Genomic DNA, 25,777 nt, shown 5'->3' on the forward strand with positions numbered 1-25,777 from the left:
GGCTTTCCAAAACCTGGCGGTGAACTGTACTCCACGGTCAGAAACAATCTCTTGTGGCAACCCATGCAAACGAAAATGTTCTCGGATAAACAATAGAGCCAGTTTCGGTGCTGTCGGAAGACCAGTCAAGGGCACAAAGTGTGCCATCTTCGAAAAACGGTCAACGATAACCCAAACGGTGTTGCAACCCTTGGAACAGGGCAAGTCAGTGATGAAGTCCATGGAAATGTGAGTCCAGGGTCTCACAGGGATAGGCAGAGGACGAAGTAACCCTGCAGGAGGCAGACGAGGAGATTTATGTTGTGTACATTGGGGACATGAATTAACGCAATCTTGTACATCCTTCCTCATGGTGTTCCACCAGTAAGACCTTTGCAGAAACTTGTACATCTTCTGAGCGCCGGGATGACCGGAAAACTTGGAGTTATGGACCCACCGTAGTATTCCTGGGCGGAATCTAGCTGGTACGGACATTCTTCCAGGAGGAGGAGCTGGAGTAGTTAAAGCAGCAGAGACAGAAACTGGATTCAGAATTAAACCCCGCTCCGGAGGTTCATCCTCGTCTGTGGGAACCTGTGAACGGGAAAGCGCATCTGCTTTAATATTGAGAGTCCCGGCACGGTACTTGATAATGAACGAGAATCGGGAAAAGAAAAGTGCCCATCTCGCCTGGCGAGGATTCAAACATTGTGCGGATTTGATGTACAGTAAATTCTTGTGATCCGTGTAGATGGTAAACACATGTTTAGCCCCTTCTAGAAGATATCTCCATTCTTCCAAGGCAGATTTGATTGCCAAGAGTTCCTGGTCTCCAATAGAGTAATTTCGTTCGGCTGGAGAGAATTTACGAGAGTGGAAGCCACACGGATGTAATTTCTTATCAGAGGAATGCTGGGAGAGGACAGCCCCCACCCCGACTGAAGATGCATCAACTTCTAAGAAGAAGGGTTCCTCGAAATTTGGTTGTTGGAGAACTGGAGCCGTCGTGAAAGCTAACTTTAAGCGAGAAAAAGCTACAATGGCTTCCGGAGGCCACAAACTAGGATTAGAACCCTTTCTCGTCAGGGCAGTAATGGGTGCAACAATGGTGGAGAAACCTTTAATGAATTTCCTGTAGTAGTTCGCAAAGCCCAGGAACCTTTGTATTGCTTTCAGGGAAAGAGGCTGAGTCCAATCACGAATGGCCGACAACTTTTCCGGATCCATGCGAAGCTCCGTCCCCGAGATGACATAACCGAGGAACGGAATAGATGTTACTTCAAAGGTACATTTGGAAAGCTTGGCGTAGAGATGATTCTCTTGTAAACGGTGTAGCACCTCTTTGACTTGAGTCCTGTGTTCGACAAGATTCTTGGAAAAAATCAGTATGTCGTCCAGATATACCACAACGCTCTGATACAGCATATCACGAAAGATTTCGTTGACGAATCCCTGGAAAACCGCGGGAGCATTACTAAGACCAAACGGCATCACCAAGTATTCGTAATGCCCATCTCGGGTATTAAAGGCAGTCTTCCATTCATCCCCCTCTCGGATGCGTATAAGATTATAAGCTCCTCTCAAGTCGAGTTTTGAAAAAATGCGGGCACCACGAACCCTATCAAATAACTCTGTGATTAGTGGCAAGGGGTATTTATTCTTAATAGTAATGTCGTTTAGGCCGCGGTAGTCGATGCATGGTCTCAACCCCCCGTCCTTTTTCTTCACGAAAAAGAAGCCTGCACCAGCAGGGGAGGAAGAGGGGCGAATGAATCCCTTGAGCATATTGGACTTAATATACTCCGACATGGCTTGAGTCTCGGGAAGAGACAGAGGATATGTGCGACCACGAGGTGGCGTCTTCCCTGGGACAAGGTCAATAGGGCAGTCCCAAGGCCTGTGAGGTGGTAACAGGTCAGCAGCTTGTTCCGAAAATACGTCCTTGTACCCTTGATATGCCTCCGGAATGTGCTCTTCATCCGTTTTGGAGGTAACACGGAGCGGACAAACAGGAGTAAGACAATTAGTGTGACAAAAGGAACTCCAGGACAGAATTTGTGACGACCTCCAATCGATGTGGGGGTTATGACTTTTCAGCCAAGGCATTCCAAGAACCAGATCATGGGGCATTTCTGGGATTACCAAGAGTTCCAAATCTTCCTGATGTAGAGCCCCGACCCGCAGCTTAACTGGCCCCGTGCGCCACATTATGAGACCTTTGGAAATTCTAGTCCCGTTGATAGCCGTCAGTGAAATTGGCCGCTCGATAGGCCGTAACTTTAAACCCAAACTTTGGGCACAGAAGGAAGAAACGAAGTTCCCTGCAGCTCCGGAATCCAATAGGGCTTCACAAGACCTGGAGACTGAATTGGAGACTAGAGTTACTGGAAGCAAGCAGTCCGAAGTTGGAGAAGCTTTTGTCGTAACTCCCAGCTTGACTCCTCCGGAACAAGCTAGGTCTGCCCGTTTCCCGGACGGACTTTACAAGATTTAAGAAAATGATCTGCGGCTCCACAGTAAAGGCAGAGTTTACCCTCACGACGACGCTGTCGTTCTTCCGGAGACAGTCGGGAGCGGTTAATTTGCATGGGCTCATCTGAGCTAGGTGAGGCCACCGGCCTAGGAGTAGGATTCCGGAACCTGGAACGATCCGAACGGTTACGTTCTCTTCCACGCTCCTGCATCCGAAGATCCACCTTGACGCAAAGGGAAATCAAATCTTCTAATGGATCCGGCAGATCTCTAGTAACCAGCTCGTCTTTCAGCCGGTCGGAAAGACCGTTCCAGAAGGCAGCTCTCAGGGCATCATTATTCCAGCGTAGTTCGGAAGCAATGGTCTGGAAATGAACCACGTACTGGCCCACGGAACGGGCGCCCTGCCGAACACGGAGCAAATCGGAAGAAGCAGTGGTCATTCTGCCGGGCTCGTCGAAAATCCTTCGAAAGGACGAGATGAAGTTGGTGTAGTTGGAAACCATGGGATCAGATCGTTCCCATAATGGAGACACCCAATCCAAAGCAGAACCTTCCAACAGAGAAATAATATATGCTACCTTGGACCGGTCTGTAGGAAAGTTGTGTGCAAGTAGCTCGAAATGTACCTCGCACTGGTTCAAGAAACCACGACAATTTTTGGGATTCCCATTATAGCGGGACGGAGTAGGCAACTGAAGGCGTGGAGTGACACCGGCCGATGGTTGAACATTGCTGGCAACGGCAACTGGTGCGACTGCTGGAACAGGAGCCGGAATTACTGAGGCCAGAGACGCCTGAATCTGATCCAGACGCCCGGACAACTGCTGGAGGTACTGCATCACCTGACCTTGTGCTGCTTCCTGACTTTGCACTCGAGAAGCCAGGTTCTGGATGGCACTAGAGTCCGTGTTCCGATCCCCCGAGTCCATGAGGCCTGAGTATACTATCACTGACCTGGTTTGGGAGTGTTGTGGACTCGGGGCTTCTTCCGATGACCGGGAAGAGGAACCGCCACTGGGTCGTAGTAGAGATGGCCGGATGTAGGTCTTCCTCATGCAGAACTAAGACGGCAGGCGGGAGGCCCAGAGGAATTCTTGTAGGTCTCCTGTAAGACAAGACTTGTAGAAATAATGAAGGCTGGGGTACTGAGATATTGGAGACACTGTGGTATTGAAGGCACTGAGGTACTGGGAGTACAGGGAGTGCTGGGAGACCCTTGGAGGCACGGAGGTGTTTGGAGGCACGGAGGTGCTTGGAGGCACGGAGGTGTTTGGAGACACCGAGGTGTTTGGAGGGACGAGGTGCTTGGAGGCACGAGGTGCTTGGAGACACGGAGGTAACTGGAGGCACGGAGGTGCTTTGAGGCGCGGAGGTGCTTGGAGGCACGGGGTGCTTGGAGGCACGAGGTGCTTGGAGGCACGGAGGTGCTTGGAGGCACGGAGGTAACTGGAGGCACGGAGGTAACTGGAGGCACGGAGGTAACTGGAGGCACGGAGGTGCTTGAGGCGCGGAGGTGCTTGGAGGCACGAGGTGCTTGGAGGCACGAGGTGCTTGGAGGCACGGAGGTGCTTGGAGGCACGGAGGTGCTTGGAGGCACGAGGTGCTTGGAGACACGGAGGTAACTGGAGGCACGGAGGTGCTTGTAGGCACAGGATGCTTGGAAGCACAGGTTGCTTGTAGGCACAGGATGCTTGGAAGCACAGGTTGCTTGTAGGCACAGGATGCTTGGAAGCACAGGATGCTTGCAGGGACAGGATGCTTGGAAGCACAGGATGCTTGCAGGGACAGGATGCTTGGAAGCACAGGATGCTTGCAGGGACAGGATGCTTGGAAGCACAGGATGCTTGCAGGGACAGGATGCTTGGAAGCACAGGATGCTTGCAGGGACAGGATGCTTGGAAGCACAGGATGCTTGCAGGGACAGGATGCTTGGAAGCACAGGAGAAACGAAGATACTCAGGCATCGGATCTCTGCCTGGTATCTGATTTTAAATTCCCCGCCCTAGCCTGATTGGCGGAGCAGGCAGGTGACGTCAGACCTGCTCCGCCTCCTTGCCCTTGCTTGTGATGGCGGCGCCCTTGCTTCCGGGAAGCCGCCGGAGAGCAGCGCCGACCCGCCGCTGAAGCCGGAGACTGACAGGGGAAGAGAGGCGCCGGGCAGACCAGGCCACCCGCAGGGACAAGCGCGGTCGCCGCTGCCCGAGGTTCGTGACAATAGATATATCTGCAAATCCATTGATCTACCAATATCAGAGTGTACCCACCTTTAGGGCATACTTGCCTACCTGACCCTCTCCATGAGGGAGAAAATGCTCTGTTCCTGGACTTTCCTGGTAATGTATGATTGCCATCACCTGTGGTGAAACACCTTTCTTATCAATTAACTAGCTCACCACAGGTGATGGCAATCGTACATTACCAGGAAAGTCCAGGAACAGAGCATTTTCTCCCTCATGGAGAGGGTCAGGTAGGCAAGTATACAGTAGGTGTAACTGTTTTATATGCTACAATAACACATTTCATAGCAGGACAGGACCAACCACTTAGAGATGGTGACCCCAAATCAGCAAAAATGACATTATCTGCATTAATGATTTATCACCATAACAAATAAGGGCATTTAATTGAATTGCTTTCTTGTTCAAATGTCTTAAACTATGGTGAACATTTATTTCCAGTTTCACTGCAGAATCAGAGCGGGAGAAGAAGGATTGGATGGAAGCCCTGCTGGAATGTATATCCGAGTCACTCTCAGACTATGAAGTGGCTGAGAAGATCTGGTCAAACAAAGCAAACAAGTCCTGCGCTGACTGTAAAGCCTTCAACCCTGACTGGGCCTCCATTAACCTGTGTGTCATCATATGCAAGCAGTGTGCAGGTGGGTGCTGGCCTGCGCTGAGTAACATACAGAATACCAACCAGGGGCGTTTTACCAGAGGAGGGGGTCCGTGTGCACCTTCGGGTGGGTCCCCTCCACTGTACGCCGCAGTAGTCTCCAGCATTGTGCCAGAGTCTACTGTGCATGAGCAGGTGTCCGGAAACATGGCGACCGCCATGTTCTGGAGACCAATTTGGCTACGCAGCATCCACTTCAGCAACAATTTTCCCGCAACAGCAGCTCCCGATGCTGGACTCCGGAAAGGTAAGTATTAAAAATGGTTGCACAGTGTGGGGACCCCTGGATCCAGGGCCCATGTGCACTGCAAACATTGCACCCATTATAGAAACGCCTATGATACTAACTGCAGATGCATAGTGGTAGACAGTGGCGTAAGTTTGTCCCAGATGCCCGGAGGCAAAATAAATATCAGTGCCCCCCACCTATATATAGACAAATATATATATATATATATATATATATATATACAGGTTGAGTATCCCATATCCAAATATTCCGAAATACGGAATATTCCGAAATACGGACTTTTTTGAGTGAGAGTGAGATAGTGAAACCTTTGTTTTTTGATGGCTCAATGTACACAAACTTTGTTTAATACACAAAGTTATTAATAATATTGTATTAAATTACCTTCAGGCTGTGTATATAAGGTGTATATGAAACATAAATGAATTGTGTGAATGTAGACACACTTTGTTTAATGCACAAAGTTATAAAAAATATTGGCTAAAATTACTTTAGGCTGTGTGTATAAGGTGTATATGTAACATAAATGCATTCTGTGCTTAGATTTAGGTCCCATTGCCATGATATCTCATTATGGTATGCAATTATTCCAAAATACGGAAAAATCCCATATCCAAAATACCTCTGGTCCCAAGCATTTTGGATAAGGGATACTCAACCTGTATATATATATATATATATATATATATATATGGATGCTGCGGCCGGCACTCCATATGAGCCTTTCTGGTAGCTTTCGCTGGTGCCCTCATAAGGTAATTCAATATCAATCCGGTGATGCGGCACTCATGCTGGTCTTAGAATGAAAAAACGGACAGCCGTCCAAATCTCTTCAACGTTTCAATTTATTTTTCAAATTGTCATCAGGAAGTAATTACTTCCTGATGACAATTTGAAAAATAAATTGAAACGTTGAAGAGATTTGGACGGCTGTCCGTTTTTTTCATTCTGAGACCAGCATGAGTGCCGCATCACCGGATTGATATACCGGTATATATATATATATATATATATATATATATATATATATATAGAGGTGGAGGGGCACCAATATTTATCTTGCCGAATATATATATATCCCACCATTCTTCGCAGGCATAACGGTGTATGCTTGAAGAAAATTCCAAAGGACAGCTCTTGCGACAAGAGCTGTTCTTTGCTATGATAGGAATTCCTGGAGTCCTATCTGCGCATGCGTGGGCAAACACGTGCCACTGGGAGGGATCTATTTCAAACATGGGAGAAGCCCATAGACACCATCTTAGCCAAAAAAAAAAAAAAAAAATATATATATATATATATATATATATATAGCTATATCTATTTATACATATATATATATATATGTTCAATAGGGATAAAGTCTCTGCGCCTTCAGTGCTCTGGTGTGGAAAATTCCTTCAATGTGCAGCTAATAATATATATGCGTACCAGAGATATGATCAAGATATGCCTGTAGTGGTATCTTTAAATGGTCGTCTTCCCTTGTCCTCTTACTCCATATACGGACACCCTCAGCGAGGGGTTTAGGTACAGTTATATAGGCAGAAAGGGAATATATGTGTCAGCAAAATGCTCTTAATATTATAAAGTGACCAGTGACTTGTTAGTGCCAATATTAAAAAAAATATTTATAGAAAAGTGCTATGTGCCTATAGTGTCTCAAAAACCACTATATTGAAAATGTGATTTCTAATGTAATCAGAATCACACCCAAGTGATAAAGTTTAAAAATAAGGAAAGGAAGGTAATAACTCACTCCTTTTTAGAATGCTGCTCCTAATTAGTGATTAGGTGGCGAGCGGAGCGGAGTGAGCCACCGAGCCCGAAGCGTGGCGAGCGAATCGAGCCCGCAAGAGTACTTTTCGGGTACCCTGTTCGGCCGTAGCTCCTCCCCCTGGTGACGTGTCTCCTCCCCCAGGTACTATACATTGTCAAGGAGTACCTTATAGGAGCAGCATTCTAAAAAGGAGTGAGTTATTACCTTCCTTTCCTTATTTTTAAACTTTATCACTTGGGTGTGATTCTGATTACATTAGAAATCACATTTTCAATATAGTGGTTTTTGAGACACTATAGGCACATAGCACTTTTCTATAAATATTTTTTTTAATACTGGCACTAACAAGTCACTGGTCACTTTATAATATTAAGAGCATTTTGCTGACACATATCTTCCCTTTCTGCCTATATAACTTGATAAAGCTAAATATTTATCTTATATAAAACCCTTTATGAGGTCTAAGAACACTGTACGCTATTTACGTATGGAGTACCGTAAGGGTACGCTCGTTGCGTAACGATCGCTTAGCCGTGGTCGAGACGCTCAAGCGTCACGTTCGCTCACGGCCGAGAGATCACAGGCAGGCACGCTATTGGCTGCCGGCTAACGTAATGATTCGCTATAGCGTAGCGGACGCTCGGGACCACGAGGAGATCACCAGCGGCGCTGACGCTCACAATGTTAAACCTTTAAATCTAAACCAAAAACAATGTAATATGCTGTAAAACCTTAGTGTAGAGATAGGGTGTAGATGCAACACAGTGTAACCTTATTAACTTAAAAGCTGTTTGAGCGTCACCGACGCTCTGTGAATACTTAACACTATAAGAAATACACAGATACCGTGCTTAGGGTCCAACGCCTAATATATATATTATGAATGTTATACTTGCAAAAGAATTAATACAATACAAGTCATACACTACAATATAACATAGACTACCTAACCAGATAACTACACAGGAAATACAATACAATACTATTACGTTTAAGAGAGTACGAGAGAAAGAGAAGAAGAGAGAGAGAGAGAGATATGGCCCATAACATCAAGAAAGACAATATGATTGCGGAGAAAACTTACGCACAAAGGAAACGATCGCATGCGCCTCTGGACATCCAGCTCCCGATTTTCAGCAATGATAACCGTTGAAGAGTGAGAGCTGGATGTGATCGGCCTGTCTATTTATGCCCCACACACAATACAATTCAATGGTCCCTACAATCTCATTGTTCATTGGACACAGGAATTCCTCCTCGCATTATAACAAAAGGTCATAGGTTGATTCATACAGGTGGGCTGTGACTATTTCCAACAGCTCAGGTGGGAGGGAAACTGGGTTTCCCGCCGCATGGATAAGTAAGTGCAAATACAGTAAATGTTCATAAACTTCTTATGTCCATAACTATTCGCACGAGCGATTAATCCGCTTCAAACCAACACCGGAATATTGCTAATTAAATACTCTTCCGATGGGTACTAAACACCACTGTATTACTCCTGTCTGACCCTTCGTATCAAACAAAGGGGGATTTCTCTGTTCATGAACATTCTATATTAACCAAACTTTCAGAATCTATCAAAGGGACCATGATCTACAAAATACATTATATAGTGGAAATATGTAACGAAAGAGTCGCACGCTACGAACACATGAACTCTACCGTAAATGCACATACCGCGCGCCCGCGGGTGCCCGCAACAGCGAGTATGCGCACGCACGGGAGAGCGCACGCATGCGCAGCGCAGACCTGTGTGAGGTGCAAATATGGCAGTGTGCATAGAGATATTTTTCTGACTTTGACAGTCCACCCTTTGGCAGTCAACAATAACTGCCACTTCCTAAAACATTTCAAAAAGAGAAAAATATATGTCAGGGGTTAATACATTTACATGGTTGGGTAGGGGAGGAGAGGAGAAGGTAGGAAAAGGGTATGACCTAGTGTGATAGCAGAAGCATGTGTGTATGAATCCGTGCTTGGGGGTCATGTATCATCGTGCCGTACGTGTTTTAAATCAAGCTTCGAGGTATTGCGAAGTATACATTTGAATTCCTTCTTATCCCGTGGTACGGGTCTGTGGATGGGCTGTCAAACTTTACCAAGCTCTTTTCGGATTTTGAACAAAATGGGGAGCACATTTTAGTTGATGATACATGAATGGGGGAATATGTGATTGCTGATATCTGTGCCTGTATTCCTTATACTATGTGTGTAATTACCTGAAGGTTGTAGAGATGAAGAAAAGACATAATTACGGTAAATGCAGTGGTATTCTATGTCAGGTAAATGAACATTTGTCGGTTGAAGTCTTGTTCGGTGTCTGTTGAATGCAGTCTTCTTTGTGCTTTTGCCCATAAGGTGCGAGCAAAAGCTTTGTCAATGTCCATAGATTTACAAAAGTGTTGGGCTAGCGTAATTTTAAAATTTCTAGGGAAACTGGGGATCTATGGCAAAGTTCATCAAAAATCTGCGTATCAGGTTGTCAAAACTTCTTCTTTAATCCATCTGTTGTCTGTATATCGGCTCATCAAATTCCTCGTCCAAGTGGGTCTTTTTACCTTGGAGAAAACGGAAAAACAGGTGAAAGAAACGGACCGTAGAAATCGCATTTTCATCACATCATTGTTTCTACATTTGGGTCATAAATCAAATCCATTGGAATTACAGTTTCCTCACTCCTTAAACTCATCACCCTGGTACTTCGTTTGCACTTCGTTAAAGCCTGACCGCATCTAAATATCAAGCCAATCGTTATGATAACACCTAAGATACATAGGAGAAACTTCCCAACATCCATTATGACTCCTTGAGCCCATTCTCCTAAACCGGAGAACCAATTTCGCGGGTTCAACCATGACACCCAACCAGTCAGCTCATTACTCACAGCAGCAAGGGTGAGATTGTGTCTCCTGCGAAATTCCCACTTCAGTTGGAGAATATCGTCCATCTTTTGGTCTATGACCTCGACCGGGTCCTCGGTACTATTTGTAATATATGTGCAACATTTCACGCCGTAATGCGTTGCCAGTGTGACACAATATCCACCTGTTACTGCCGTGAGATAATTGAGAATCATTCTATGCTGAACCAGTTCTGTTTTATAAGCTTGAAGTTCTCTTCCAGTATACCTAAACGTGTCATCATACATTTCTGTGATATTGTCTAACAAATTTGCGAGCGCAGATATGTATTTATAATTCAACACTCCTCAGGCGGTGCGAGTGAAATCTAACGCGATTAGAACCTGAATCCCGGTGGATTCATGGATCATTTCAGAGGCCGGATGCTCTGTTCTTTCTATCAGGTGCCGTTTAACTACGTGCTCGTAATGGGTGTGAGTATAAGGAGCTTGGGCAACACGGTGTATATCCTTCATTTTGGCATGTGATACAGTCATTACTTCAGGCAGTACTTTTCCAATATAACACAATCCTTCAGAGTTTGGGGCAAGCCACTTATACGCCTTCCTCCCGCATATGAAATATGCATCATCGGGGAGAACATATGGGACGGAGTAGGACATAACCATATTACACATCTTCCATGTGAAATCTCCTAACCCTAATTCTCCCATCTGTCTAGTACACGTATCAGCTTGTACGATATGTGCACAGTATCCTGGTGATACCTCTCCAACTCTCGTAATCCTATTTCCTAGGGTATACCTATATCGGAAAGATTTTCCTCTACTGGCTATGTGGCGTACAAGCTCTGTATCTGTCGGCATTCTATCTGCTCTATATGAAAAGGTCATGGTTTGGTTACTCCATGACACTTCCCAATTTCCCGGCTTTCGGGGATTGGAAATGTTAAAACATATGAGGGATCTATCCACATGATATTGGTGGAGCTTCAAACTAGGAGGACTGGAGATATTAAACCTCCTGTCCACCGGCCTCCCACCACTTAGCTCAAGTACCTCCCCTATCGTTAAAGGAAATGGTACTAGTCCTGATTTGCTATGACCTTGAGGTACTTGAGAGCATACCCAACAATCTGTTTGATTTAACACACTACCCACTAAAGAGTGATAGTCACTCAAGGGATGCCGGTCCATGTGGATATTAAAACTGGATTGGCATTTCTTAATGCACCCATCCTCGACTACGTTGTCACAGAGCCTACAGATACAGTTTTCTTCAGCTAACAATCCTTCACAATTCCTTCTATGGTCAATGCTATCGGATCGTTTTCTGATACTCGCCTTTGCTTGTTGATTATGTTGTTCTTGGGAAACTACGCCTCTATCTCTGTCATCAGAACCCATTCCAGAACCTCTCTCGACCTCCATGGTACTCTCGCCGGAACAGACTGCTCTGGTCAACATCATGGTCAACAGGAAAATCCGGATCACAGTCTCTTGGGGCAAGTCCATCTTATAGGAGGAAACGAAGAAGAATGAGAAGGGGGGAAAATAATTTGAGGGAGGGGGGATGGGAAGTGGAGAAAAACAATAAAAGGGAACAGGGAATCGACAACTGCTTTTGATCTTGTGATTCTCAATGCTCAGGTGCCGCCTCAGTCCTCCTGGAACAGACACTCCAGTGATACAACTTCCTCTACCGTCTGTTCCTTATCACGGGACCTCTCTGGATCAGCAACCTTCTTACAATGGGACGAATGAACCCAAGTCTCTCTCTCGGCAACTTTCAATGCTGTAGTGCTAGTCAATAAGACTTGGTATGGTCCTTCCCATCTGTCAATAAGGCAACCTGAGCGTAGAAAATTCCGTATCATTACATAATCCCCAGGTTCAATGTCATGACAATTACTGTCTGGTAAATCAGGAATCACTAACTTCAAATTATCATTTTGATTCCTTAGCTGTTTACTCATATTAACCAGGTACTTTACAGTCACTTCATTGTTACACTTCAAATCATCCTGAGGGTTAATCATAACATGCGGTTGTCGACCAAACAAGATTTCAAAGGGAGACAGATTAAGAGGGGACCTGGGTGTGGTTCTGATGCTGTATAGTACAATGGGTAGAGCTTCTGGCCATGTCAATCCTGTCTCTGCCATAACTTTGCTCAGTTTATTTTTAATAGTGCTGTTCACTCTTTCTACCTTCGCACTCGCCTGTGGACGGTGTGGAGTGTGCAGCTTGCTATCAATTCCCATCAACTTACACATTCCTTGAAAGACATCACCTGTAAAATGGGTACCCCTATCACTTTCAATTATTCTAGGGATACCATATCTACATACAAATTCCTGCACAATTTTCTTAGCAGTAAACATAGCGGTATTTGTGGCCGCAGGAAATGCTTCGACCCAATTTGAGAAAACATCTATACAAACAAGTACATATTTCAAATTTCGACAAGGGGGTAGTTGAATGAAGTCAATCTGTATTACCTGGAAAGGGCCGCCTGTAGGTGGGATATGAGATGGTTCTGTTGGTATTGCTTTTCCGATGTTCTTTCTCAAACAGGTAAGGCATGACATTGCTCTCTTACTTGCATGAGATGAAAATCCTGGGGCGCACCAATATGCTCTTACCAACTTGCACATTCCCTCCTTGCCCAGATGAGTCAGCCCGTGTGCTGCCTCAGCTAAACATGGAAGATATGCTCTGGGGGCCACCGGTTTACCTTGTCCATCCGTCCAGAGTCCTGAGGACTCCTGGCCATATCCCTTTGCCTTCCAGACTGCCTTTTCCTGTGTGGAACACAAATTTTGCATTTCACACAACTTCTGTGTGTTGATGGTATTAAATACCATCAGTTGCGTGGTGTCTGTCTGTCTGGGGATACCAGCTGCTAACTTAGCTGCTTCGTCTGCTCGGCTGTTACCAAGTGATACTGGGTCTTGGCTATATGTGTGTGCTTTACACTTGATAACAGCCACTCTGTCGGGTTCCTGTATCGCTGTTAGAAGCCTTTTGATGTGGGCTGCATGCGCTACCGGTGTACCAGCTGCCGTCATGAAATTTCTGAGGCGCCATAGGGCTCCGAAATCATGGACTACCCCGAATGCGTATCTAGAGTCGGTGTAGATATTGGCTGATTTGCCCTTAGCCAATTCACATGCCCTGGTTAGGGCGACCAGTTCAGCAACCTGGGCTGAGTGAGTTGGGCCTAGTGGTTCCGCTTCTATGGTGCCTTGGTCATCTACGACTGCGTATCCAGTACTCAAGTCTCCCGAGTCAGACTGTCTGTGACAACTACCGTCCGTGTAGAAAGTTAGATCTACATCTTCCAGTGGATTGTCACTGATGTCAGGCCTTGCGGTAAAATTTTGGGTCAAATATTCCATACAATCATGTGTGTCTTCCTTTGTGTTAAATTCTCCTTCCCCACCACTCTCATCCTCCACCCTTTGTGCCTGTCCAGGCACACCTGGGAGATATGTTGCAGGATTTAATGCACTGCATCTCCTTATGGTGATGTTTACGGGGGCCATTAGTGCCAATTCCCATCTTGTAAACCGCGCTGATGAGACGTGCCTGGTTTGGGCAGAATTTAGCAAGGCTGACACTGCATGTGGTGTATGAATTGTGAGGTTGTGACCTAGCACTACATCTTCGCTTTTCGTTACTAGCAATGCTATCGCAGCAACGCTTCGCAAGCATGTGGGGAGGGATCGCGCTACCGTGTCTAGCTGAGCGCTGTAGTATGCTACCGGCCTGCTGGCATCACCGTGCTTTTGGGTTAAGACGCCTGCCGCGCAACCAGCACTTTCTGTTCCGTACAGCTCAAAGGGTTTCCCATAGTCTGGCATACCTAATGCTGGTGCCTGCGTTAGGCACTGTTTAAGTCTCTCAAATGCCATCTCGGACTCGTCTGTATGCGAAATCCGCTCAGGTTTGTTTGAGGAGACCATCTCCTGCAAAGGTAACGCTAGAATGGAAAACCCTGGGATCCAGTTACGGCAATACCCACACATTCCTAAAAATGTTCTGATCTGTTGCTGGGTTTGTGGCAGAGTCATGTCTCTAATTGCTTGAATTCTATCAGCGGTCAGGTGTCTCAGTCCTTGTGTTAGACAGTGTCCCAAATATTTTACCTTAGTTTGGCATAATTGCAACTTGTCTTTGGAAACCTTGTGTCCTGTGTCTGAAAGATGAAACAGGAGCTGTTTCGTATCCTTCAGGGATGCTTCCAATGAATCAGAACACAGTAGTAGATCATCCACGTACTGTATTAATACTGATCCACTCTCTGGTTGGAAAGACTGTAAACAATCATGCAAAGCCTGGGAAAAGATACTTGGACTGTCTATGAAACCTTGTGGTAATCGAGTCCATGTGTATTGGACTCCTCTGTATGTGAATGCAAACAAATATTGGCTGTCAGGGTGCAGAGGTACCGAAAAGAAAGCGGAGCAGAGGTCAATAACAGTGAAAAATTTCGCAGTGGGAGGGATTTGCATAAGGATGACAGCTGGATTTGGCACTACGGGGAACTGACTCTCAACTATTTTGTTAATCCCCCTTAGATCCTGCACTAGCCGGTAACCCCTCCCCCCACTCTTTTTCACAGGGAAGATGGGACTATTGGCAGTGCTGGACGTTCTTACCAGAATGCCCTGTTGTAGCAAGCGCTCTATTACGGGATACACTCCTAACTCCACCTCTGGCTTCAGAGGGTACTGTGGGATTTTTGGAGCTATCCTACCATCTTTTACTTGTACAACTACCGGAGCTACGTTTGCCATTAATCCAGTGTCCTGTCCATCTTTAGTCCAAAGTGACTCTGGTATCTGGGATGTCATTTCTTCTACTTGGGATGGAGTCCTATTTGTCATAATGGTATGTGACATTAATTTTGATGGGGAGTCTAACATGTCTCGCACTTCCTGAGCGTGATTCTCAGGTATGTCCAAGAATACACCTTCAGGAGTACAATAAATGACACACCCCATTTTGCACAATAAGTCTCTTCCCAGGAGATTAGTCGGTGCCGATGCAGCTAGCAAAAAGGAATGCTTGGTATGTAACGGCCCTACTGTAATCTCGGCTGGTTTGCTAACAGGGTAGTGCTGGACTACTCCCGTTACCCCTATGGCTGGAATTGTCTTACCAGTGGTTCTCATGCCCACTGTCGAATTTATCACTGATTTGGCCGCCCCTGTATCTACAAGAAAGTTTAATGATTTACCAGCTACATTGATTGCAATTTCAGGTTCACTCCCAAGACTTGCAATCAATTTTACTGGCTGCAGATTACAGGTATGGCCACACCCCTATTGGGTATGGTGACCTCCCTGAATCCCGCTGGCAGCAACTGCTTGTGAAGGGGTTAAATGGGAACTACCAGTGGCTTGCCAGTCTCTGTTCGGGGGGTATCTTTTTGTTTCCCCTGTATGTGGCTCATAACTCCGTCTTTGCGGACCTTGCTCCCAATGTCGTGTGTCGTGTCGTTGTCTAGGGGGTTGATATGAGTTTTGTGAATTTTTCACTCTACAGTCTCGTGCCATGTGTCCCTGTCTATGACAAGAAAAACAAGTTACCACATTTGACTTACCCACAGGGTTTGGTGATTTATACAAAGGCTGCCTTGTGGTCAGGGCCTGTATACTTACGGCCATTAACTTATCCCCTTGGGACTCCCTGTGTCGGGTGATATTCCGGTCGTGATCAATAGCAGCCTCTCTCAAAGTAGCCACCGACAGACCTCGCCAACATGGTTGCGTGGTCTGTACTCTTGTCTTTAATGTCTCTTTTAAACCATCCATTAGTACAGATACTGCTACTTCTCGATGGTTTATGTTTGTTTTAATGTCCTCTATACCTGTGTACTTTGCCATTTCTAGTAATGCCCTGTGAAAATATTCTGCAGCAGTTTCTGACTCTTTCTGTCTAATGGAGAAAATCTTGTTCCACTTAACTACCGCTGGGAAATACTCCTTTAACTGTAAACTTATTCTTTTTACGTTATCTTTGTTGTACACATCTGTAAGAGGTACATCCTGATCTAATCCACAGTCAGCCAAAAATTGAGCTGCGTCGACATTTGAGGGTAAACATGCCCTCAGCAATACCTGCCAGTCTTTGTTATTGGGCTCTAAAGTGTTCCCTAGGTCTCTGATGTATTTCTGGCTGGCAACTAAGTCTTTCCTAGGGTCAGGGAACTCAGACACTATGGTTCTTAGTTCCATTCGGGAAAATGGGCTGTACATGGCAATGTTCCTAACAGGAGTGATTCCTGTTGTGTCAGTTTTCCCATTTGGCACTGCTATTACCCTAACAGGATTAAAGTTTACTAACATCACTCTGTGTAGGTTCTACAGCCTGTGGTGAAATGGTTTCAGCGTAGTGTATGGTGCCGTACTTACCTGTAGATACGACCTCACCTATCCCTCCGCTAGGGGCTTTTGTTACTAATCTCGTGGGTGGAGCCGTGCCTACTGTTGTCTCTGCTATGGTGGCTGCTAGAGAGAGCGCCGATATTGTTGCCGATTCGTCGTCTTGATCACACTCCTGGGGAAAGTTCAAAACAGGGTACAACTTGCACGGGTTAATACTTGCATTAGTTAACTTATTAACATTTACACAGTTGCTAAGTGTTTGTTTGTTACACCCTAGTGCGTCATTCTCCGCAACCAATTTCTCTCCTGATATGTATGGCGGCGGCGGGGCTGTCGCTATCAATTTCTTGATAGGATTAGATCCCGCCGCCAGAGCCAATCCTCTCTGTATTTCACCCTCCTGTTGCCATAACTGCAAATAATCATAATGTTGGATTCGTCTCTTTGTTGATTTAATGAGACATATCCTCCTCCTTAAATTTTGCAACACTTCTGGGCTAAAGCTACCTACTCTTGGGAATTTCTCCCCGTCATGCACTGTCATTCTCTCCCATTCATCACATAAAACCTCTGTATGTGAGCCATATTTTTCACACATTACGTACCTTGCCGACCCGACTGGTCGGTTTACTAAATCAACCCGAACCGAGGTTGATCGCCCCCTTCCTGAACAATTGGCCCCCATAACTTGCAGGCGTTGCTTTCACCACCTCTGACCTTATTTCAGGGTCTTCAGCGAACCCTTACAAAAACCAAAATGTTCACGATAGGCTGACGGTGGCGGTTTACCGAGTACCCCACTCACTCGCCCACGCAGACCAATACGACCCACACACTGCCTTAGTGCTGGCGTACTCGACCCAGGGCCCCTATGAACCTCTATTTACTGGAACATGCGAGGGATATCCGCAGAACACTTACTCTTTCCAGTAACTATTGGTTGTTGGACAATTCCTGAGTGACCAGCGAACTTCCCTTCAGAAAATAAAAAATTACACAAATCACATCAGAGTGTACAAATAGTTTTATGACCGGGATCGTACACAAATGGTACTGGTCAGATTAACTAATGTACACAATTACGTGCGGTACAATCGTTCAGCACATAAGCAACTAATCTTATGTACTGAGCGACCAGTGGAATCGAAAATTTCGGCTGCGAATTCCTTCAGCCAGAGCTTTATTGGCCTATATGGGTTTTTGCACCAACCCCCTGGGTTGTGCCCTTTTCTCTTTTATGGCAGACTTCTTAGTCTGCTGTCTGTAGTATGACCTCCTGGTCTACTATTCTCTACTGCTCAAATTTTATGTTTAACCAGAGATGCCTCCCTAGCCACCATGCACGTCACTTACATGTATGTACCTCTGCGAGAACTCGACTTCTTGTGGTTCAACCTGTAAAATTGTATAAACTTATATATACAAAACACTCACTCACCACACGTACACTTTTGCTTCTATTTCTATTTCTGCGCAGAAATTTCCTTTAGACCAGATGTGTTGTGAATTTGGAGAAGGATCTGTTAATCTAAATTTCGGACACTAAAAATAGATTTTTTTTCGCTATTTATCGCCTGATGCGCTACTTATCGCCTGTTGCGCTACTTATCGCCTGTTGCGCTACTTATCGCCTGTTGCGCTACTTAAAAATCAACTGTCGTGTGACTTGAGTTACGTGGGCGTACCCAGACGCTCCGTTGCGTAATTTACGCTGCGTGCGTCGGCCTTGGCATACGCGAGTCTCAGCCCTTTGTTAGAGACACGTGTACACAAAACCAATGTCCACCGCAACACAACTAACACTTTTATCAATGTAGATGATCCTCGATCGTCTACCGCGCAACACACCAATCTCTCCTTTTACCTTAAGTAGAGTTGCATGTGGGTTTTACACTTAAACTATGAAATAGCGACAAATCTCTCTTAGCACGTTTTATCAATTATAAAATGGCAAACAGGAGAGTGATATATGAAAATACACGAATGAAAAAGAAATGCAGATATGTGCGTGTGTACGCAAGACAGAAATAAACAGTTTTAAAAGACACTAGCGTGTTGTTCTTACCTCCGGTTCCGGATTCCTTCAGCACCCTTTACTAAGCGAAGCAGACGCTTATCCAAACAGCACTACGAGGAATATGACCTCCCGCCCTTTGCTGCTGGATAATGTCTGCTGAAATTACCTAGCAGAGATATGTGAAGGACAGGACGAGCCGCCAATTGATAAAGCTAAATATTTATCTTATATAAAACCCTTTATGAGGTCTAAGAACACTGTACGCTATTTACGTATGGAGTACCGTAAGGGTACGCTCGTTGCGTAACGATCGCTTAGCCGTGGTCGAGACGCTCAAGCGTCACGTTCGCTCACGGCCGAGAGATCACAGGCAGGCACGCTATTGGCTGCCGGCTAACGTAATGATTCGCTATAGCGTAGCGGACGCTCGGGACCACGAGGAGATCACCAGCGGCGCTGACGCTCACAATGTTAAACCTTTAAATCTAAACCAAAAACAATGTAATATGCTGTAAAACCTTAGTGTAGAGATAGGGTGTAGATGCAACACAGTGTAACCTTATTAACTTAAAAGCTGTTTGAGCGTCACCGACGCTCTGTGAATACTTAACACTATAAGAAATACACAGATACCGTGCTTAGGGTCCAACGCCTAATATATATATTATGAATGTTATACTTGCAAAAGAATTAATACAATACAAGTCATACACTACAATATAACATAGACTACCTAACCAGATAACTACACAGGAAATACAATACAATACTATTACGTTTAAGAGAGTACGAGAGAAAGAGAAGAAGAGAGAGAGAGAGAGATATGGCCCATAACATCAAGAAAGACAATATGATTGCGGAGAAAACTTACGCACAAAGGAAACGATCGCATGCGCCTCTGGACATCCAGCTCCCGATTTTCAGCAATGATAACCGTTGAAGAGTGAGAGCTGGATGTGATCGGCCTGTCTATTTATGCCCCACACACAATACAATTCAATGGTCCCTACAATCTCATTGTTCATTGGACACAGGAATTCCTCCTCGCATTATAACAAAAGGTCATAGGTTGATTCATACAGGTGGGCTGTGACTATTTCCAACAGCTCAGGTGGGAGGGAAACTGGGTTTCCCGCCGCATGGATAAGTAAGTGCAAATACAGTAAATGTTCATAAACTTCTTATGTCCATAACTATTCGCACGAGCGATTAATCCGCTTCAAACCAACACCGGAATATTGCTAATTAAATACTCTTCCGATGGGTACTAAACACCACTGTATTACTCCTGTCTGACCCTTCGTATCAAACAAAGGGGGATTTCTCTGTTCATGAACATTCTATATTAACCAAACTTTCAGAATCTATCAAAGGGACCATGATCTACAAAATACATTATATAGTGGAAATATGTAACGAAAGAGTCGCACGCTACGAACACATGAACTCTACCGTAAATGCACATACCGCGCGCCCGCGGGTGCCCGCAACAGCGAGTATGCGCACGCACGGGAGAGCGCACGCATGCGCAGCGCAGACCTGTGTGAGGTGCAAATATGGCAGTGTGCATAGAGATATTTTTCTGACTTTGACAAACTGTACCTAAACCCCTCGCTGAGGGTGTCCGTACATGGAGTAAGAGGACAAGGGAAGATGACCATTTAAAGATACCCCTACATGCATATCTTGATCATATCTCTGGTACGCATATATATTATTAGCTGCACATTGAAGGAATTTTCCACACCAGAGCACTGAAGGCGCAGATACTTTATCCCTATTGAACATTTTTACCTATGACTCATTGAAATATGAGTCAATAAGAAAGTCTATGCTGCAGCCCCTACACCTGGGAGTGCTGATGGGAATTGACATGAATGTTTATGCACGAATTATGTTATATTAATCCACCCATTGTAAACGTATAAGGTGTTAAGCGCTTGTTTTACATCCTTATTGCACACATATATATATATATATATATATATATATAACATATGCTGTGTACATATATATATATATATATATATATATCTCACAGTATATCACAACATATATTTACTAGAATATGGCAGTGCACTCAGAGAGGGAGAAAGGGAGCGTACGTATTTATATAGGCACGTACAGAACACAGACACCTCGTTCCTAATCTTCTCCTGGTGCCCCTTCTACTCCTCCTCCTCTGCACCAGTGAAAGAAGGCTCTGCTCTCCCCGTAGAGCGCCAGCCACAATAGGGAATCCGAGGTGAGCGTTGTAGCTGTACCGGCTGCTCTTATCATAACAGCGCCTCGTTTGTCTGTCCCCCCGTCCCTCCTGCAGCAGCAGAAGCTCCTCTCCCAACTTTCACAACCACTGCACAAGTGCTACGCTTTTCTGGAGGTGAGTGCTGGAGGGACCCCATCACAGTCTGCGACCGGCGGGCTTACTGTACAGGAATGAGTCAGTTTGACTCATTGCTGCCATCATGTAACTGGAGACAACACAGGCGAGGTGCCCCCTTCAAAGCAGGAGCCCGGCGGCAGCCGACTCCGTTGCCTCCCAGAGTTCTGCCTCTGGTGGTAGATTTACCAATCAGATTCTACTTATCATTTATCTAGCACCTTCCAGAGATAATAGCAAGAATCTGATTGGTTGCTAAGGGGCAACATCTCCACTTCTAAAACCCGCACCTTAGTAAATATACTCCTTAATGTACAAGTTGGAGAGTAGAATTCTACCTCCAGATTACCCAGCAATATGTATTTCTTGGAAAAAGTATGCAGACGCATTTAACTGGTGGCGCCTTATTTCACATTGTACTTTAACAACGTCATCTTGGGGGTGGTATGATTAGATTGACATGAGAATGTCGACATAGTCACACTGTCGACATGCAGCATTCGTGAATAATAAAGAAGAAAGAGGATCAATAATGGGTAAGGCGTGCAACTTTAGGATGCAGCTATTTTCAAATAAGACGCCATATTCAGAAATAAGCACTTAGAGTACGGGAATAGCTACCAATGGCACAGTATCTAAGCTGCGCCAGATGTATGAGGACACATAACGGCCGCGATGTAATGAAGTCCGGGTTCGGTGGCCGTGCGGGATACAGGCTGAACTCGGATGTTTTTTTAAAGAGGCAATCGTGCACAAAGCTAAACCATGCCTTGTACATGATTGTACCTTTAAGAAAATGTCCGAGACGGCCGCTGAAATCGGACTTTATTACATCCCACCCATAGTCTGTGTGCCTTTCATAATCAGCCTCGTTTCCCAATTCTGATGCTCATTGCAGCTGACAAGTATTCTTTTTCGTATCCCACTAATGGAGTGTTGCAGACAGTAGCATTATCTGCACCGTGCAATTATTTTTCTTGCATTTGTTTGAGTAAGGTACGGTTTTGAAGTATTCCCTTGAGAACCGAGACACGTCACTAACATGCTTATGTTTGTTCTACAGGTCAGCACAGAAGCCTGGGAACAAACGTTTCCAAAGTGCAGAGTCTGAAGCTAGACACCAGCATCTGGAGCAATGAGATTGTGCAGGTGTGACCCCCGTCTTTGTCTACAGATCAGATAGCTGCTACTTGCGTGAGACAGTAACTCATTATGAATGAAGTCTCACGGTGTATGTCTGGACAGGTCTATTCCTCCTGTCACTCTCCTCGCTCTCCTCGGGCCTGTCTTTCAAGCTGTTTGGGCTAAACCTATCACACGCGTCAGTAGCTTTTGCCCCTTGCAGTCACAGGTAGAGACACCTGACCTGGACATGTCACCATTGTTGCTGAACATTGCTAAATATCAAAGTCATTCACAGTGTGGCTTGTTGTCACAGGTATAAAGCCATTCAGTCATTGTCATGTAATTCCTTCCCCCAACCCAAGGTGTTAAGTTATTTTTCATTAATCCTTGTCTTAGAAGTTAGAAGTTCCCATTTAGGATCCTAATAAAACATTAGGCTTATAAGTTTCTAAACTCAAGGTGTCATACATGTATTTAGATATCTTTGTATTATTAGGCGTTATTAAATATTGAAATATATTTACTGTAAGAAAGGGATGGAGTTAAAGGGGGTAATTCAGAGTTGATCGCAGCAGCAAATTTGTTAGCAGTTGGGCAAAACCATGTGCACTGCAGGGGGGTGAGATATAACATGTGCAGAGAGAGATAGATTTGGGTGGGTTATATTGTTTCTGTGCAGGGTAAATACTGGCTGCTTTATTTTTACACTGTAATTTAGATTTCAGTTGGAACACACCCCACCCAAATCTAACTCTCTCTGCACATGTTATATCTGCCCCCCCCCTGCAGTGCACACGGTTTTGCCCAACTGCTAACAAATTTGCTGCTGCGATCAGATCTGAATTAGGCCCAAAATACCGGCTTCCACAAGAAATAGGTAGTTTTGATTATTCTTATGGGGGGGATAATTCTTCACAGAAGCGACTTTTGGATTATAGAGGAGAGCTGCAAGTGGTGGGAGCAGCAGTTCCCGTCATCATGGCTTTTGTGCCCACAACGTCATACCTGTAAATCATGGCATCTAACCTGCAGGGCACGAAGCCACGATACCCTGATTCTCAGCCTAGTGGGCAAGATCTGAGAAGGTTGACACGTGTTTGTTTTAATCAGAAAAATTCCTAGGTCCCAACGCACCCTAGTAACTTTTGACAATATTTGGAGAGTTCTAGGTTACCCAATCATCATTTTCCTGTCTGAGGCGCTCTTTAACCAGTGAAAATGAGCGTTTTAGCCAGCGATATGGCTTTTGTTTTCCATTTCGCCCTACCCATCAATGGGTTGACAGTAGTGTTCTCATATGACAACCCTACTGGTAGTCTACTTTCCCCGGCAAAGGCTGATCTCCTCCTAGGCATAGGGTAAACCTTACCATCTAGTACTACAGCTGTGCTTGTACTGTCACAATTTCTGTTCCATTATCATCATTTAGTTATACATCTTAAAAACAATAAAATAATACTTTATTCTTTGAATACGGTTTTTGGCATCTTTTTTTTTATTTTTATCAATTTTATCTATTTTTAACCTCAAAAGATTTTTTTTTCCACATTAGTGGAACTGAAAGCCCAACTGGGGATTTTCAGTTCCACTTCCCACACGAGAGCTGGCAACTATAGAACGTTACGCACATCTACAAAGACTAGTATAAATTTGTCATTGTTGTAAACTGCAGAATTAGCTTTTAAATAAACAATAACAAAAACCAGTGAGCCTCATTGCCATAATCCTGTCTGTATGAATTACTAGGCAAGTTAAATGTGTATGATTTACATGGCCATGCAGTTAATATGTCATGAAAGTAAATTAGATATGTCTGACCGTTATGTGGCCCAGGGCAATGAGTATATTAGAGGGGCCCCAGTTCTTGTGCAGGAGAATTGCCATTCGCAAAGTGCAGCCGAAACCGGAATGCACCATTTTTATTCTTTGCAAATCAGTGCAAAAATGCTCTCACGTGGTTTCTCTTCTCCAATGTGAGGAGAGAGGCCGGGGCTTTCCTGTTTGCTGTCATGTTTGTAATTGGCTGGTGATCACATTTACAGCTGTTTATCATCCTGGGCAATGATCGAGCAAACCGGTTCTGGGCTGCACGTGTGCCACCATCAGATGTACTCCATCCTGAGGATGGGATAGAGCAAAGACGCGACTTCATAGCACACAAGTACCGAGATGGAAAGTACAGGGGAACACACCCGCAATACAGCACACAGGAGGACATTCTCAAGGTATTGTTTGTAAACTTTACATCATGGGAATGATAAGTATCCTGTCGGTCTATAGCTAAACCTCTGTGTACAAGTGCTAACTTAACCAACAATACCAAAATCACCCTCCCTTCCCAAAGCCCTTAAAGAAAGACACCAGATTTGGCCACTAAGTGCACGCATTTTATAGAATAATTATAAAGCATAAAGAGGGGAGGGGGGCAGGTAAGTGCCAGATCGCAGCCACCTATCTATCAAATTAAAGTAACTGGAGGCAGATACTGGACCACAGATGCCACCTGGGTTGCCAGGGAACCACTCCCAATTTTGGCACAGCACTTGATCCTTGTCTCAGAATGTACTCAGGTCCCACGTGTAAATTGTAGTAATTAATATTTTTACGCACATTTGCTAAGAAGCTCTTGGCATGAGACAGGCTTTGAGAAGCGAACAGCTGGAAGCATTGGGATAGCGTAAGCGTAAGGCTACCAGACTGCTTTCTGGTTCGGGTCCTCAGCAGCCAAAGTACATGCGTGGCCGTCTCTCTCTCCGGAAGAACTTGTGGTATACTGTAGTAGCCAATAGACTACTTAGGATAGCGCCATGTAGTGATGCCGTTATCCCATCAGGGCCAAGCGTTCTGGAGCTAAGTACATATGACAGTTTTGTAGGCCCATAGAATTCTATTGGGGCTGCGACTGCTGTGGTCCATCCATACTAAATTCGTAGGATCCTTAATATTTGCAGGTATCCAGTGGAGACAACTGTTTTCAGGGAATATCCTGCAAATATTATTTGCTAAATAAGCCCCTCTGAGGGATGTCCACTATTGAGTAAAGTGCTGTAGGCAAGATGGGTTCATGTCAAATTGCAAAAACACAGATGCAGTTTGCATAAACTAAGTGGCTGGGCGGCCCTGGCTCACCTCCCTGCACTGTTGGACTGCATCTATTCAGGGATCACTTGTTGCTTTGCAGAGCAGAGTAGTGGTGATCAAAGGCTTCCCCAACCTCCCCCCGCCCACTGGACACTGCGCTGGAGTCTGGACAGTCTGAATGTATGCTATCAACTCTTAAGCTTACACCAGGAGCCTTTCGATTACCCATAAGGCCATACAGTGGCCCCTAGGGGGCCTGCACACTGCCATCCATTTTTCTCCCCACCCACCAAGAGCTATAAAAACATTTCCTCTTCCCTAGCCCCGTCTAAAGGGTCTTGCAATTCCCCCAATTTTGGTAGAACTGTATTAGTGGTGGTGGATACAACTTATGGTGGCTCCTGCCTGCTGCTCTTAGATTGCTGTGAGACACCAGGGCTCAGAGGAGCGTGTACTGAACCCTGATTGGTGGAGCCCACCACTTGTTCCTCTAACAAAAGTAAGGGGACTGGCTACAAAGGCATTTGGCTGCAGCAG

At 45.1% G+C, this 25,777-nt stretch overlaps 1 protein-coding gene across 3 annotated transcripts in view; it reads left to right on the forward strand.

Moving 5' to 3' along the window:
• ARAP3 (ArfGAP with RhoGAP domain, ankyrin repeat and PH domain 3) overlaps positions 1-25,777 on the forward strand; it is a 289,723-nt gene that overhangs the window by 148,014 nt on the left and 115,932 nt on the right. For all 3 annotated transcript variants that reach the window (XM_063928560.1, XM_063928559.1, XM_063928561.1), the window contains 3 exons: positions 5,133-5,332; positions 22,098-22,183; positions 24,202-24,384. In XM_063928560.1, the coding sequence (XP_063784630.1) occupies positions 5,133-5,332; positions 22,098-22,183; positions 24,202-24,384 (469 nt within the window). The remainder of the gene's footprint in view (positions 1-5,132; positions 5,333-22,097; positions 22,184-24,201; positions 24,385-25,777) is intronic.

Source organism: Pseudophryne corroboree, chromosome 6 (assembly GCF_028390025.1).
Source record: "Pseudophryne corroboree isolate aPseCor3 chromosome 6, aPseCor3.hap2, whole genome shotgun sequence".
NCBI classification, from domain to species: domain Eukaryota; kingdom Metazoa; phylum Chordata; class Amphibia; order Anura; family Myobatrachidae; genus Pseudophryne; species Pseudophryne corroboree.